At 56.7% G+C, this 15495-nt stretch overlaps 1 protein-coding gene across 2 annotated transcripts in view; it reads left to right on the top strand.

The window, feature by feature from the left end:
- Positions 1-15495, top strand: part of PRR35 (proline rich 35) — a 48424-nt gene extending 32929 nt beyond the window's left edge. For both annotated transcript variants that reach the window (XM_080387362.1, XM_080387361.1), the window contains exons 2-3: positions 11812-13523; positions 14560-15495. In XM_080387362.1, coding sequence (XP_080243488.1) covers positions 11902-13523; positions 14560-15493 — 2556 coding nt within the window. In that variant the 5' untranslated portion in view covers positions 11812-11901 and the 3' untranslated portion in view covers positions 15494-15495. The remainder of the gene's footprint in view (positions 1-11811; positions 13524-14559) is intronic.

Here is a 15495-nt window from a genome sequence, read left to right as displayed (position 1 = left end):
GTAAGTCCTGACATTTCAATCTGTTTTGGGGCCGGATGGGGTGGGCAGGGGGTGGAAGGTGCTGGGGGAGGCCGAGGGTCTCACTGCATGTCTGGGCGGGGGAGCAAAATCCCACCAAGGAGCTGGAGGGGAAAACATTCTCCTGGTTAAAAGCTGCCTTCTCCTGTCAGTCTTGCACTCCCCCCAAATAAAAGCCCAGCTGTCCCGCAATGCCCGGGGAAGCCCGGTGCCATGCTGCAGCCAGGAGCTTAACCAGGGGCAGGAGCCGGTACCCGGGCAGGGGATGTGCAAACTGCGGGAAGGGGCAGAGGAACCACTGGGTGCAGGGACGCGATCGTTTCCAAGTGATGCTCTTTGGTCCAACTCGTCAGTCTCTTTGCAAGCCTTGTAACTCCTTCTTATTAAAGGCGCTCGGCACCAGGGAGGTCATATGGGGCCTTTCTGCTTGGGTTGCTCTCCTAATGACATGTCCGATTGCCTTCGCTGGGAATTTGCTCACGCGAGTCTCTGACAATAGAAAGTTTGTGGTGGATTTTGGATGGTTTCCCCGTGACCGTGTGGTGGGTTGCAGAGGTCTGACTTTTCTTCCCACTGAAAAATGAAGCAATGTGTTAGGAAGCAGCCTGGGCGGGCACAGAGCGCAGATTAATTTTATCGTATTTACCTCTCCCTGTTTGTAAAATAATCAAGAAGAGCAATGGTTTTCTGCAGGCTTGGAGATGTGATAAGTATTTACAATTGTGAAAAAGAAATACAAAAGGAGGGGAAGGGTGAAATTTAGCAGTAAGACAATATTATCCATATTACCAGTAATTTTTTTCCCTCTAAATCCTTCTTAATGGAAATGAAAACTAAACTGAGCTGATGAATTGTTGGAGGAGATTAGTTACTAAAATGTGTAATGGTGTCAACTCACACATCCTCACACCAGAGAATGCATGTTTACAGTAATTTCAGGAATTAACTCAAGAGGCCATGTAATGAGGAATAGTTCACAGCAGTCAGAGCTGTCTTATGAAAAAAAAAAGGCAAGGAAATCATGTCAGTAAGTCCCAGATGTGGATCATGGTGGTGGCAAATCCTGGGACATGGATGGGGAGAGGTTTTGGGCATCTCTCGGGTGCTGCCTGCACGGGGTCCTGCTCACCCACTCCCACAGGGAGGGTTTGGGCTCCCCTCTGCGACAATCCCGGACAGGAGGTTGTAGATGTGTCACCTCCTCATCCCCTTGGGTCTTTTCACCCTTTCCTGGAGCCCCCCAGGCACGTCAGAGCCCTTCTTGACCCAGGGGTGGTTGGGGGGCTCTGGGTTTGAGGCGGGGGAGGCAGCGAGCGCAGACAGCCCCGGGACCACCACAGCGGCTGCTCCGGCACCGCTGCCCGGCACGCTCCGCTGCAGGGTCACGCACAAGCGTGGCTGCCTGGACATTTCGTGTGGTCCCGCGGCACGGCACAGGTTAACAAGCTGCCTTCCCCGCTTTATGCACCAGCTAATAACATCCCTGCGCAAAGTCCCGGTGGCTTTGCCTCCGGCCGTCATTACTCCTCCTGGTCATTCCTTGGCCACTACAGACCTTGCCGGGTGATTTGGCGGCCGAGCGCTACCTGCCCACTCGGCATCTCAGCCCCCACCTTCGGCAACATCCCTGGGCTCCCTGCAGCCCCAACAGTGCCCACGGAGCGGGGCCGGGGGCTGAGCCACTCTGCCTTTTTTGGGGGAGCAAAGGAGCTGGAAAGACAGGGAGCAAGACCACCAGGCAGCATCACCCTGAGAGCCACCTTGAACTGCATTTAAAAAAAAAACAACCCACCAACCAAACACCCTTATCAAGAAACAGGCAGAAGGCAGAGGCACATCTGCTGCCTGCAGGTGAGCCCGCAGCATCGCAAATGTTCCTGCCCGAGACTAAAAACGTGTTTGGGGGGGAAATCTGCCTGCAAAGCAGCTGCAGAGGAGTGGTGCCTGGCTCAGGGTTCCACTGGCCAGCCTCCTCCCAGGGCCATGTCCCTCCTGCTTCCCTCCTCTCTGCAGGGAGCCGGTTCTCCCCCAGAAAAGATCAGTTTCTCCCCCAGAAAAGATCAGTTTCTCTCCTGTGGGTGTCCCTGCCTGCTGGCCCGGGGCTAGGGCAGCCCCATCCCTGGCAGGGCCTTCTGGCTGGTTCAGCTCCTGCACCTTCACTGGAGTCGATCCCAGCCGTCTCTCCCACTCCGCAGTTTCCCCACTGTTCCCAGGCTCTCCCAACCAGCAGCAAACCATTTCCCCTTTAGTTTTTTTATTTAGCAGGTGGAGTTGCTTGTGCCTGCCTAAGGATGGGGAGGGAGAAGCAGGGGTTGTTCCTAATTGGGGTCGTTCCTAATCGGGGCCGTTTTGCAACGGGTTTCGCAATGGGATGGATTTCATGGATGCAGCCACCAAACTGTGGTGCCGCAGTTCTGCACGCACCACTGCCGAATTGACACATCAACACCCTCCAGTTTAATTTATTTAATTTTACCTTAAATACACCCAGTCCTTTGCAGCTGGCAGTTTCTTGGTGGCTGGTTAGACCTTGCCCTGATTTAAAATTCTCCCATGTAGCTGCATCCTAAAATCGCTGGTTGGAGTCAGTGCCAGGAGCTGGCAGGTGGGAGCGGGGATGATCCCAGTCACCCCAGGTGTGGGCACAGCGTTGCAACAGCCCCCCTTTTCTAGGGGTGGTTGAAATCACTGCCCCGTCTTGGCTGTGTTGTGGCTAAAAGGAGACCTGTCCTCTAACCTAGGGGAGGGGGCATCTTTTGGAGGTTGCCCCGGGAGAGCCAGGATCCCAGCCAAGAAGGAGAGGTGTACAGTGCTTGTGCCAATGTCTGTCCCCTTCGACCTGCGGTCCCCACCCCTGCCCAGCCCTGCTCCCCCTGGGCTGGCAGGAGGGACCAGCAGAGGGCAGGGAGTGAATGAGTGAGCCTGCAAGCGGGTCTGTGTCCCCAGGGTGGGCTGAGGAAGGTTCTTTGGCTGCATGGGGCAATCCCAGATGAGGGCTGGGTGGCTGCCACCGGCAGGGCTTTGCTTAGGAAGTCCCCAGGGACGCTGACCCATCTCAGAACGTCCCAAGAGTGGGACTTGGTTGTGGGACAGCCAAGCAATCCGCCGGGCATTGCTCACTCCATCCCATGCTCTGCTGAGATGTGCAGAGGTTCCTGCAGGGACACAATGGTCCCTGGCTCAAGATGCCTTGTGGCAGAAGCAGCTCAGATGCATCAGGGAGCACCCAGGGTGGGCCAGCCTCATCTCAGTCTCTGGGGAGGCTGTGAACCAAGTCCTCCTTAAAGATCTTTCCAGCCTCATGAATGGCAAGAAGGAGCCAGGGTGAATTTACCAGGGGCAAATCATGCCGGAGCAACATGACTGCCTCCTGACAGGAGACAACTGGCTGCCTGGACAAGTGGAGAGGAAGGGATGTTGCTTTTATGACCTTAGCAGAGCCCGTGACATGGTCTCCTGCAGTATCCTCATGGTCAAATTGGAAACATAAGGACAAGATGGGTCAAAAACTGGCTGGACTGCCAGGCTCAGCGGGTCGTGCTGAGCAATGCAAGGTGCAGCTCCTGGCTGGAGAAATGGGCTGGTGGTCACCTGCCAGAGCTCAGCGGAGCACAAAGTTCTGCATCTGGGATGGAGCAACCCCGTGCAGCAGGGCATGTCTGGGGCCAACTGGCTAAAAAGCAGCTTTGCAGGAAAGGAGCCACATCCACCATGTGAGCAGAGCCAGAATGTTGTCTGCTAGGGGCTGACCCAAGAGAGGAGAGGATTGGAAAGACCCTGAAGAAAGCAGGAAACTTCAAATGGGGATGTGAAGACACAGATGGGGAAGGCTGAGGGAAGTGCCTGTGATGGCCATATGCACAGCTGCTCTCCTGCAGCAAAGGCAACAAGGTAAGTGGGGATGCAGCAATGGACACATACAGGAGCAGAAGAGGGTTGAACTGCAAGGGAGGAGGTGGGCAGGCAGAGCAGGAGTGAAGACTCTCTGCCCTTGTCCTCAAAGGAATTTGGGTGGATTTGAACTGGAATAAGGTGAATTTTCTAGTTGCAAGATGGAGACCGATTTGGTGGGGCAGAACACCTGAGCAGCCAGTAAAGGCACAGCACATACATCATGGGAGAGAACTCAGGATGTGAGAAAGGTTATATCAAGATGGGAACCTTTGGAACCTTTGGTGTGTCTTAGGAGACACAGTAAGAGCTGGGGTTTGTTAGACCAGAGGAAACCTCCTTCCTTTCTTATCATTCCCATCCCCAGTGCATTTAAGGAGTGTGAACTGTACAAGGATAAATGGAAAGCGAAAAGGAGGAGAACATTTAAGTAGTGACATGGAGGAACTTGACTGCAGTGGATTCAGAAGGTTGTGGAGCCTTCTGATGGGACGAGGGGTGACAAAAAGGACCTCATTGTGAGACAGAGCTTATAGCTTTGCAGGGGAACTGGCAGGGTGCATTGTGTCCATACCAGCCTGGGGACCTGTGGTGGTGATGGGGCAGAAGAGGTGATCTGTGTCATCTGAGTCCACGCTGAGGACCCTTGCTTACATGGCTTGTTCGGTGATGGGAGGAAAAAGTGGATTTGGGGAATCAGCAGAGAGCTGAGCCCCACACTGCCTTGCTCAGAGTGCTGTCTGTGTGCCACAGCACATGGGAGGGGACGGGCCCGGATGACAAGGAAGGAAGGAGCTTCTGGAGATGTGCCACCATCCCCAAAGGTCTGCCAGGTGGAAGGCTGAGAGGGCATCTCCCAAGGCAGGCGGTCAGAGGCAGTGGGATGCCATCCTGGGCTGTCAGACCAGCAAGAGAAGGAGAAACCTGTAAGTAAGGAAAGAAACTTTGGAGGTCATAGAAATGGGAAGAAGTTAGGGAAATTTTTTGTGTGCAGCATATCATGTCCAGCACAAAGGTGACTACACCAAGCACCCTTCCAGCTCCTGGGAACAAGAGAAATAACTCTTTGGACCTCCAGGAGCCCTGCACATCACTGGTGTGACACAGACTTTACTGCATAGGAGGGCTGGACCATACCTACCTATTCCAGCTGCCTGCACTTCTTAAGCCCCTCCAATTCTCTTCAGATGTTCATCCTCTTCCCCTGCTCACTATGCCAGCCTTGGACATCATCTCCCCTGTGTACCTTTGGGTCCAGCCATGCTGCTGACCCTCCTGGCTTGCACACAGCCACTTTCCCCTCTATCCAGCTGCGCATTTTCACATGGAGACTGATGTTGTCTCCACAGGTTTGGAGGTCTGTTTGCCGTGGAGCCACTGACTCCACAGCTGGGAGCCTGTGGTCTCCTGGGGCTCCATTAGCAGGTAGAAGTGGAGGTGGAGGAAGACATAGGAAGCTCCTGTAGTGGGACCTAGGCACAAGCTTGTGCGGGTGGTTGATATAACGTGGAGAGACAATCTTACATCTCCTCACCAGGACCTGTCTCTTGCCCTGAAGGGCTTGTGGCAGGAAAGGCTGTGGGAGGAAAAGCTTTTGCGGTGGAGGACCCTCACACCTCTGGAGAGTAGCCTGGAGGCTGTGGCGGCCTGATCTCATCTCTCAAGGAGCCTGTGAGTGGTGTTGTGTGTGTCACAGGCAGAAGACAATGACTCCAATCCAGTCACTTGGTTGAACGCTTGCTGCCACGTGTGCTTTTCATAGGATGCTGGGCTTGCCCCGGGGAGTCTTCAGGCTAACTGAGATCCAGGGACAGACAGCTGCTTTCTGGGGATGGAGGCGAGAGGCAGAGGAGCTCAGCAGAGGTGAGAGACGTAGAAACAGCTCTTGAACATGTGCACAAAAGGGAGAAGGTTTTGACCCCAAATGAAGGAAGACTTGTATGCCTGAAGGTGCTGTGGCTCCAACACGCAGCAGGGACTAAGTCCATCACCTGGCCCGAAGGACACTCCGAGGCTGGGCAGGTGACCCCGGGCAGCCTGCGCTTCGAAAGGCAGCAGTGCTCCTGGAGATGGAGCCATCTTATGTCTGGGCTGGTTTGGGAAGGGCTACAGCCTGGCTTCGAGTCTGCAGACCACAGGAGCCCTCACTGAAAGCTGCCTGTGAAGGGAACGTAAGCTTTCCCAACCAGAAACCCCAGATCCCTCCAAACACTGGAAAACTAAAGGCTGGGAATCCAAATGCTATCAGATTTTTAGACCATGACCCTGACTTTGGCTTGCCCCCGGGATGTGAAGCACATGGAGACATGCAACCAGTGATGAAGAACCCTCTGAGCAGCAGAGCTGTGCTGAGCTATGGGGATGTGGGTTGCAGCCTCTGGGCCTCACACGCAAAGAAGTGGCGGGTGGGCAGAGGTGGAAGGACTGGCAGTTTGGGGTGGGTGGGAACCCCCCACTTTTCTGAAGATATTATGTGGCTCTGGGAAAAGAGAACTTGGTGCAACAATTGAGACCAAGCCAGAGGAAGGCACACCTTGAGGTGGGAATAATTTCAAAGCTGCTGATGTGGGGACCCCCAAAGGCAGAGGTGGCAGGGTGGCCCCCCACAGTCACTTACAGGAGCAGTTCAGCACACAGCTGCCACATGGGGTGAGGTTTGGGGGGTGCAGAGCTCCCAGGCCCCACCAGCCGGGCTCCCCTCCTCTTGCCGAGTGCCTGCTGCTTTGCCATGGCCAATTGCTCTCATCCCAGCCTCCAATAAGCGCTTAAAAGCTCAAATCACACAACCCCAGGCTATGAAAACAAAAAGGGACCCGATACCCGCTAATAGCCAAGCAGCCCCTGCGGCAAAAGCATGTAGCGTAGGGAAAGTGGTTTGAATTGATCAGCAGCTCCCCGCTGCCACCCGCTCCCCTCCCTGCCATGCCTGGCTGGCTGCTCCAGCCTCGGTGCTGGTGAAAAAGGGACAAAACCCCATGGGAAGCACCAGAAAGAATGGGAGAGTCCAGGTAATGGGAGGAAAGGGATGGTCTGTGGGGTTAGTGTGAGAGCCCATAGAAAAGCTGCCCTTCCTCTGCTCCCCACTGTACCATCATGGCTAGCACAGCCATCAGGGCACCGTGCTCCCTGGGGTGGCAATTGCTGCCAACGAATACCAACAGCGGCATCACAGAGACTGGCATGATGCTAGGTACCGGGAGCATGAGCGACCTGGACAGCCCAGAAGGAAGCAGCTGGGTGGATGTAGGTGCAGGGAAGAATTGTCCCTGCAGTTGGTGCTGGACATGCAGGGGACCAAAAATGAATTCCCACCTGTGCAGGGTAGGACCAGCTCATGAGAGACCACTGGAGCCCTCAGCTGCAGGACAAGGTGCAAGGCAGGAGGTTCATCCCTCCTGAGTGGAGAAAAACTGCAGTGCCTTTCTTGAGCCCCTTCCTCCATGCCATGTCCTACAGCCATCTGGGAAAGGTTGAGGGCAGCCAATTTCCATGGGAGCGTTGCAGCTCCCTGGCAGCCTACACGCAGCGTTGGAGGACTCGGAGGACAGCAGCAAAGAAGAGAGGACATCGGTTTGAGAGACAGGGTCTTTGTTCCAGCCAGAAAAACTCTTGGGGGTCTGCAAAAGCAGATCAGAACAAGCTCACAGTGGCAGAGCTTCTCCGATGGACACACACGGTGCAGAAGACACATCTTTGAACCAGACTGCTGTACTTCAGCAGAGCTTTTTTGTCGCTCCTTCCCTGGGGCGGTGGGCATGGGTATGCCTCCCTGCAGGGGGGAGGCTATGGCACCGGCTTGCGTCCATATGGGAAACCCACCGGACCCAGCCCCTTCCTCCAAGTGGCTGCCATGGACCAGGAGGAGGCTTAGGGAAGGGGAAGAGGTCTGGGAGGGTTTCAGTTTCAGCCTGGAAAGTAGACAGTGAAGCAGGGGTGTGATGGTGAACCATGTGGCTGGAGGGTGGACAGGGACCGTGGTTGCTGCTTCCTTCAGCCCAAGAGTTGGGGGGGCATCAAACAAAACATGTGGGTACCAACAAGCCTGGGAAGCTGAAGGATGAAGCTGTGTGGTGTACTGGGAATGCTCTGCTGCAGGATGCTTTGGGGGCTGAACATTTCCACAGCTTCAAGAGCAGCCCATGCGGATTCGCAGCGGGGAGGGCCACTGCTGGGTGCTGCATGCAGTGGCACCTGGTCCGTTGTAGGGATGCACTGCAATGGCTGAGGGGTTAGGAAAACTGGAGCAGTAATATAGATGCTTGCCCTATGTCCTGCTTTTGACTATTAGAGACATGAGCTAGATGGACATTTAAGACGATGCAGTTCAGCTGCCCCAATGGTTGTACGTGCTTCCCTGCATCCCTGTATCCAGAGTGCAGGCTGGGACTGGGATTTTTTAAGTACTGGAGCACTGGGGACTGCAGATCTTTCTCCTGGGTATCTCTCCCTTCTTCCTTCCCTTTGTCTCTCCCTTTCTTCTCCCCTTGCCACTCCGCTCCCTCCATCTGACAATGCCCCCCTCCCCTTGGCAGTCCCGGGGAGGAGAGCAGGGATGCTGCAATTCCCAAGCACAGGTGCTCGGTCCCCGCCGCGCGCTGCCCCCAGGCACGGCCCCCACCGCCGCAGCTGACAGCCCACTGGAAATAATGTGTTGTGGCAGAGAGAGACTCAGCAGACCACGAAGATCTGCTGGTGCGGGAACTGCTCAGCAACCAGGAGCTGCAACGCCTGTCTCCCAGCTCCGCAGGGCCTGATCCGGCTCTGGGGATGCCTCCGCTCCACCGGAGCCTGCCTGGCTCACACGCTGGGCACTTTCCCACCCTCTACCCTTCTTTTTCTTTGGTCTTTCCTCTTCTCCCTTGCTGTTCCTCTCTGCATCAATAGGGAGGTGGAAGCAGTCAAGCTGCCTGTCCCCACGTTGGACGGCTCCCTGCCGTTGCCCGCACCACCGGGCACAGGAGGGGAACAAACGGCGTTTGCAGCAGTGTTGGAGGAGGATCAGGTGTGCAGGAATGGAACAACCAGTTCCAGTCTCCCAGCAAAGATTTAATCTGCCTCTGGCATATAAACAGCAAATGTTTGTTCAACTGACCTGCAAACAGGCGGTGTGCATCGCAGCGGGGCCAAGGCACCCGGCTCCCCGCTCAGCCGCTCTTTGTTTCTTCCCCTCTAGCAGGGTGGGCTTGCGGGGAGATGGGGCAGGGGACCAGGGCACAGCCACATCCAGGATGCTCGGGGCACCCCAGACTCAGTGGCTGGAGCCAGAAAGCGATGCTCAGAGGGACCCCATCCTGCACAGCTGCTGCTGCATCCCTTCTGCTCCCCTGAGCATCGCAGCGTGTGTGCAGAGCTCTCACAGCTCACAGGCGTGACGCATGCAGAAAGTGTCTGAGGGCTCAAGGACAAGCATGTCCCTCTGGGCAGCTGGTCAGGCTGTCACTCACCGCGGTTAACCTGCAGGCAGGAGGCCCCGAGCTCTGCCTGCGCATCCCACTGCAATGGGGCAAATCAGCCTTGGCTGCTGCAGGTCGGGTCTGCACCCCTGGAGCTCCCTCAGAATCCCAGCGGACAGGGGCACATTACAAGGGGACATTTTTGCCTATTTTCTGCAAGACCGGATCTTAGTGGCAGGGTCAGCTTCCAGCTCAGTCGACGTGTGGGCAAGCAGACACCTGTCCCCAAACCCTTCCTGCAGCTCAGCCTGCCCTGCAGGCTCCTGTGCTGCACTGGGGAAGCCACAGCATGGTTTGTTCCCTGTCCCCACCGCAGGCAGGAGACACTCTGCTGTTTGAAGACAAACCTCAGGAGGAAAGTGGGAAGTGTCTTACATAGGCAATTCCCTCTCCTGTCATGCAAATGCTCTCACCATGCTCCCAGGGGAAGGTGATGCCCCTTGGTGCCAGCAGTGAGGAGGGCGGGTAGCACAGCACAGAGCATCCTTCAGCCCAGCACAGCCACCACCTGGCATAGCGCTGGTGGGACTGTCCCCGGGGCCACCGTCCCTGCAGGGCACACAGAATTCCAGGCTGCAGCCAGAGCAGGGACATGTACCCAGAGGGGATGCTCAGGGGAGGAGGCACAGGGCCGTGGACCTGTGGGGTGAGCAGCCAGCTCCAAGGGCCCGGGCTGACCGAGGGGAGCTGCCTGCAGCGAGCACGCAGCCCAGCCCCAGCAGGTGGGGAGCATCATGGGGCCACACGGCAACCTCCTCCCAGTGCAGTGCTGCTGCCACACGAGCCCCTTCCCTGCCCATCCCACTCTCATCCCAGCTTTTCATCCCTGCTATGCCAGACACCCCCGGGAGCTGCAATGCCCCCACCCCAGCCCCCCGGGGAAGCCCTCCAGGCCATGTGCAGAAGGATGCGGGCTACTTCTGGGCTGGGCACACCCCAGGCAGGTGGGGAGCAATGCCCATTGCGGGCTGTCAGCTCCTGGAGCTTCTGCCTGGACCTGCCCTGGGCAGCTGCTGGTCCTGGCTGCCCAAAGCCACAGCGTACCCCAGAGCACAGAGACGGACTCTCCCTTCCCATCCTGCAAAACTCATCTCCTCCCCAAAAGCTGGGGAGCAGATTGTTTCCCTGAATGGCTTCAGCTGCCACATTGGTGGCAATCTGGAGATGCTTCTGCCCACTTCTCCTTCCCAGGCTGTGTATCCCCACAGCAGCCTGGCTGCAGGCTCTCCTGGGGCGGAGCTCTGCCTTGGGACCTGCTGCACGGGGGAAGGATTTAGCCCTTGAGAAATGAACCTGACCCATGCAGAACAAGCCCTCAAATCTGCTGCCCTTCCCAGGAGAAATGCAGGGTGTTTTCTAATGGGGAAGAAGCCAGCAAGTCCCTCCAGGGCAAAGCAGAGTCTGGAGGGCTGGCGCAGGCGCGTGCATCAGTGTTGGTTGCCCTGCGACTGCAGGAGATTGCTGCTTGGCCATCTGTGGAGGAGTCCAGTTTCGTAAGTGTGGATCCTGTGCAGATCTGGCTCCCCTGGGAGGCGAGGAGTTGGGGTGCTGGGCTCCCCTACCTGCTCCCACAGCAGGTGGGGGGACGGGCACGACCTTGCCGCCATCCTCAGGGAGGCTGCAGTGGGAAGCATCCAAGGCCAGCCCTGTGTCGGGGGACTGTGGGGGACATTTCCCAGATGTTTCAATCTTGGGGCAGACACCTGGAAGTGGGGAGGTGTGTTTTAGCCGAGACTGGTTTTCCAAGTTGCATTACCTGTGTCCTGACATGGGACAGGGTCAGCCCCACGCAGCTGGGGAGGCAGGACTGCCTTTCCAGCAGGAACGTCAAGTTCAGGGCAGTTGGTCCACAACCTCTCCCCATCCAGTCTGTCCACCCGATGGTCCTCTGTGCACCATGACTGCACGTTCACATGCGGGGTTCAGGCATCTACATCTGGCACCAGCTTTGGTGCTTGAGCTTTGGAGCATCTCAGTCGGCTCTGGCACTGTGGCAGCCCAGGAGCTGGCAAAGCTGCACAGGTCAGTGCCCAGCGCAGCGTCTGGGGCTGCTGGTGGGTTTCCCTTTTGTTCCCTGCCCTCAGAGGGAAAGTGGTGCTGGATGGGCTGGGACTACCCCGAGGGAGTCTCCAGCTGGGCAGGGACATCACCAGGGTGCTTCAATGTCAGCTCGAGGTGGTTTAGCTTCAACGCCTTTACCAGTGTTTGTTTTCCTCTTGCTCTGGGGTGGTTTGAGAGAAGAGGGTTAATAACAGGGACAGCACATATGGGCACACCAATAGCGTTCGGGTAAAAATTCCATCACTGGGATCGGTTTAAATCCCAAACACTGGAGCTCAGATGGAGGTCCCAGCAGCTCTGCTCCCTGGGGCCAGGAGGTGCCCGTGGGGCAGACCATCTCAGGCAGCTGCAGGCACAGCTCACCAGCTCCATGATGTCCTTCTTTCAGGGCACACACTGGTTCCTGGAGAGCTGTGGGAAGATTCACGTGCCGTGCCCTTCCATTCCCACAAGGAGTCATCTCCAGGCACCTGCCACCATGTCCAAGGACGATGTCAGCTGCAAGCTAACCTCGGTCTACAAGCACAAGGAGAGGAAGCCAAAAAAGCCTCACTACATCCCAAGGCCATGGGGCAAGCCATACAACTACAAATGTTTCCAGTGCCCCTTCACCTGCATGGAGAAGTCCCACCTCTACAACCACATGAAGTACAGCCTGTGCAAGAACTCCCTCTCCCTCCTCATCGAGTCTGACTGGCCCTACAAGAAGGGCAACCTGCTCCACCCGGAGCTGCGGCTCCTGCACGCAACGGAGACCCCCCGCCTGCGTGGGCGGCGGGACGAGCAGGAGACTTGTGACTCCTCGGCCACGTTGGGAGGGTCGGTTAGGACCAGGCAGGCCTCCAACAGGGACAGCCACGAGGACAAGCCGATGGCAGGGGTGGAGATCCTGCCTGGTGAAGGGGCTGGTGAAGAAGGTAGCCAGTTCCAAGAGGAGGAGGATGATGTCTCTGGCCTGTTGAGGGAGATGGATGCGGGGGAGAAGAAAGAGAAAAACGAAGAGGCAGGTTGCCAAGGTGACCCAGCTGAACCAGAAGTGAACGCTTTGGTCTTCGGTTTCAAGAACAAGAGGGACAAGCCTTGCAAGGAGGTGGAGCCCGACTTCATCATCACGGATGTCTTCTCCCTCAAGAACCACGTCATGAAAAGCAGGGAAATGGCCTCCCCAGACCTAGATGCTAAGCCAAAGCATTGCAAAGTGCCAAAGAAATGCCTGGCCAGCAGCGGGATCCTCATGGAGCAGTGGAAGCTGGTGGCAAATGGGCAAAGGAGGAACACACCTGAGGTCTCCCCACCTTGTACCGACAGCAACATCATCCCATGCTACCCCCCTCCTGCCTACAGTGACTACCACGAACCTCAGGGCCTCAATCTCTCACTGCTGGGTATTAACTACCCGTTAAACCCCAGTCTCTTCTCCTACCTGAGCCCCACCATGACCAACAGTGCTACGACACACACGCACTTGGCTCAGCTGCCCTTCCTGGCCTCCACAGCCCAGCTGATGCACCCACATACCTCCCACTTCCAGCCTCTGCAGAGCCCCGAGCGCTCAGCCTTCCTTCCCCGCTTTTACTACCCCTTGCTCTTTGAGCACACCTTCGGCTCCACTGAAGGTAAGATGTCCTCCAGCAAGCCAGAAACCCAGCAGCTGGTGGGCTCTGTCATGCCCACGCCACCCCAAGCCAAACCTCCCAGTGAGCCAACCAAACCAGGGCTGCTGAAGGTGCCCGTTCTGAAGACAGGTTTTCCTTGGTCCAAAGGTGTCAGAGAGGAGCCTGCTGCCGAGCTCAACCACCCTGCCATGCTGGGGCAGGAGGAAGAGGAGAAATGGCTGTCCCAAGAGAAGGAGAGCAACCCAGCTTTGGGCCTCAACAACCTACGCAAAAAAACAGCCACCGACATCTACCAAAACATAGTGGGGGTGAAGGATGGCGCTTTTGCCCCCAGTGGTGTCCGGAAGACAGAGCTACCGGTGGTGACCTGTCTGGAGACCAGCAGTCCTCCAGGCAGCTCCCTGAAGAGGAAGTTCACTGCCAATGGGCTGGATTTGATAGGACCCGAAAGGCTGATGCCTGGAAAACTCAGCTACCAGAGCAGGTAAGGTGCCGGTGGTCTCTCTGCCTCTTCCTCACATCTGGTTGGCCCCAACCATCACCTTCACACCCCCTCGTATTACTGATCCCCCCACTTGCCCCTAAACCATGAGATGAGTCTCCAGGGGCTGGGCACACTCGGGGCTGGTGGTTCATACCAACACCCGCACAGGGCAGGGCTTTCTGCCCTCCAGGAACAAAGGACCTACATAGCCTTCAGGTGTGTCCAAGCCCACGGACTATGGTGGCACCACTTGCCGTCCCTCGTTTTCCCCTGTTTTATACAGAGCGAGAAGCAGTGTGGTGTCTGTGCGGTGTGGACCTGTGCTCCCCAGGCACCAGGAAACCTCCCACATCCCAGGGTTGTTGGAACAATCATTGCCTATTTTTAAACACACATTTGCATTCCTCTGATTTGCCTTCTGGTTTCAAAGCCCAGAGGGAGGCCCCCATTTCCAAACATTTCCTTTTACCTGGGGCTAGAAATGTGCACAGCTCCTTTCAACAACATTTCAGTCCCTCTCCTGGTTGTACAAGTCCAGCTGTAGCTCCAAGAAAATGTCACTGTGAAATCCATCACTTTTGGCACCCAAAGGAGCTTTCTCTGGATAAGCTCTCCATGGTTTTCCATCTCCACCTGCCTCTTCCCTGCTCTCAGGCTGGCTGCAGAGATCCCCTGCAACCGAGCTTTCAGGAGTGCGGGATGGTCATTTCCATCAACATTCTCCAGTGCTCCAAGAGGAAAGAGAACCCATGTTTGGCTAGCTGAGGTGGGATCACTTATCAAGACCACCTCCCCAGACTGGTCTCTCCCTTTGTTAGTGGGTGTCATGAAATAGCCCGTGTCAGGGTCCATCCCCCTCCTGGGAGGGCAATGCCAGGGCAGGTCCAGCAGGGCTCTGCACGCTCAGACCAAAGCCCTTCCTGGAAGGACCTCCCGCTGGCAGGAGCCCTGGCTGAATCTGGCAGTGCTGTCCCTGGACATATGCCCAAGGATTTTCCTATCTCTTTCCCTACTGATTGTATCCACTTCTCTGCAGTGGTTCAAGGGCCAACCCTGGCCACATCCCCAAGGCCCTGGACCACTGGCACATGGAAGTTCTCACTGGCCAGCCTGAGGAACCAGAGAGGGGCAATGACACTGAAGCTCTTCACTCTGTGGGTTCTGGCCTGGACCATGGCCTCTGCAAGCAGAGCAGACCCCAGGAGACTTCTGCCACCATGACAGACTCTGAGGCCACAACCATGCTTATTGGGGACCTGTCCAAAACCTTAGAGGAGTACCAAGAGGTGGAGAAGAAACTGTCTGATCTGGCAAAGGAGGACACCCCCGGGCAAAAAGAGCTGAGGGACCAGCTGGTCAAAATCCGAAAGGAGCTCTACCACATCCACCAGGCACTGGAGAAAGCCAACAAACCCCACGAAGGGCCTCTGGACCTCTCAGTGAAGAGATCCTCTGAAGGTCTGGAGAAGGTCCAGCTGGCCAAGAAGGAGGCCTGCAACATGAGCCTGGGCAGTGAGAAGCTCCATGGCAAAGACCAAGGGGCCCTCAACAAATGTGCGGCCACCGGGGAGGCTGGAGATGGGGAGGGACTGCCAAACTGCCTCCTTGAGGCCGAGAACAAAACCATCGACCTGCTGATCAAGATGAGCCGTCCTGAGAGCCTCCGGGCGTCCTCCTCCGAAGCTCACCTGGGTGCTGTAATCAAGGCTGAGGTCCTGCCACTCACCATGCCCCTGGAGATGCGGCACGTGATGGAGCCCTACTACAGCCGTACTACGAAGTGCGAGGCAGACTCCAGTGTCCTGCTCTGCTCCGATGGCAGATCCAGCACCACCCAGGGCCCTCAGCTCCCAGTCACCACCGAGGATGGACCTCTGGGCTGCCGAGCCATGCAGCGCTCCCTGTCCTGCAGCCTTCCCAGCGAGACAGACACGGTGTGTGTCCACAGTCCTCTGCATGCCGACCCCTAAGT

Source organism: Falco punctatus, assembly GCF_963210335.1.
Source record: "Falco punctatus genome assembly, chromosome: 4".
Taxonomy (NCBI): Eukaryota; Metazoa; Chordata; class Aves; order Falconiformes; family Falconidae; genus Falco; species Falco punctatus.
The sequence above is the reverse complement of the archived record's forward strand: the minus strand, read 5'-3'. Positions and strand labels throughout refer to the sequence as shown.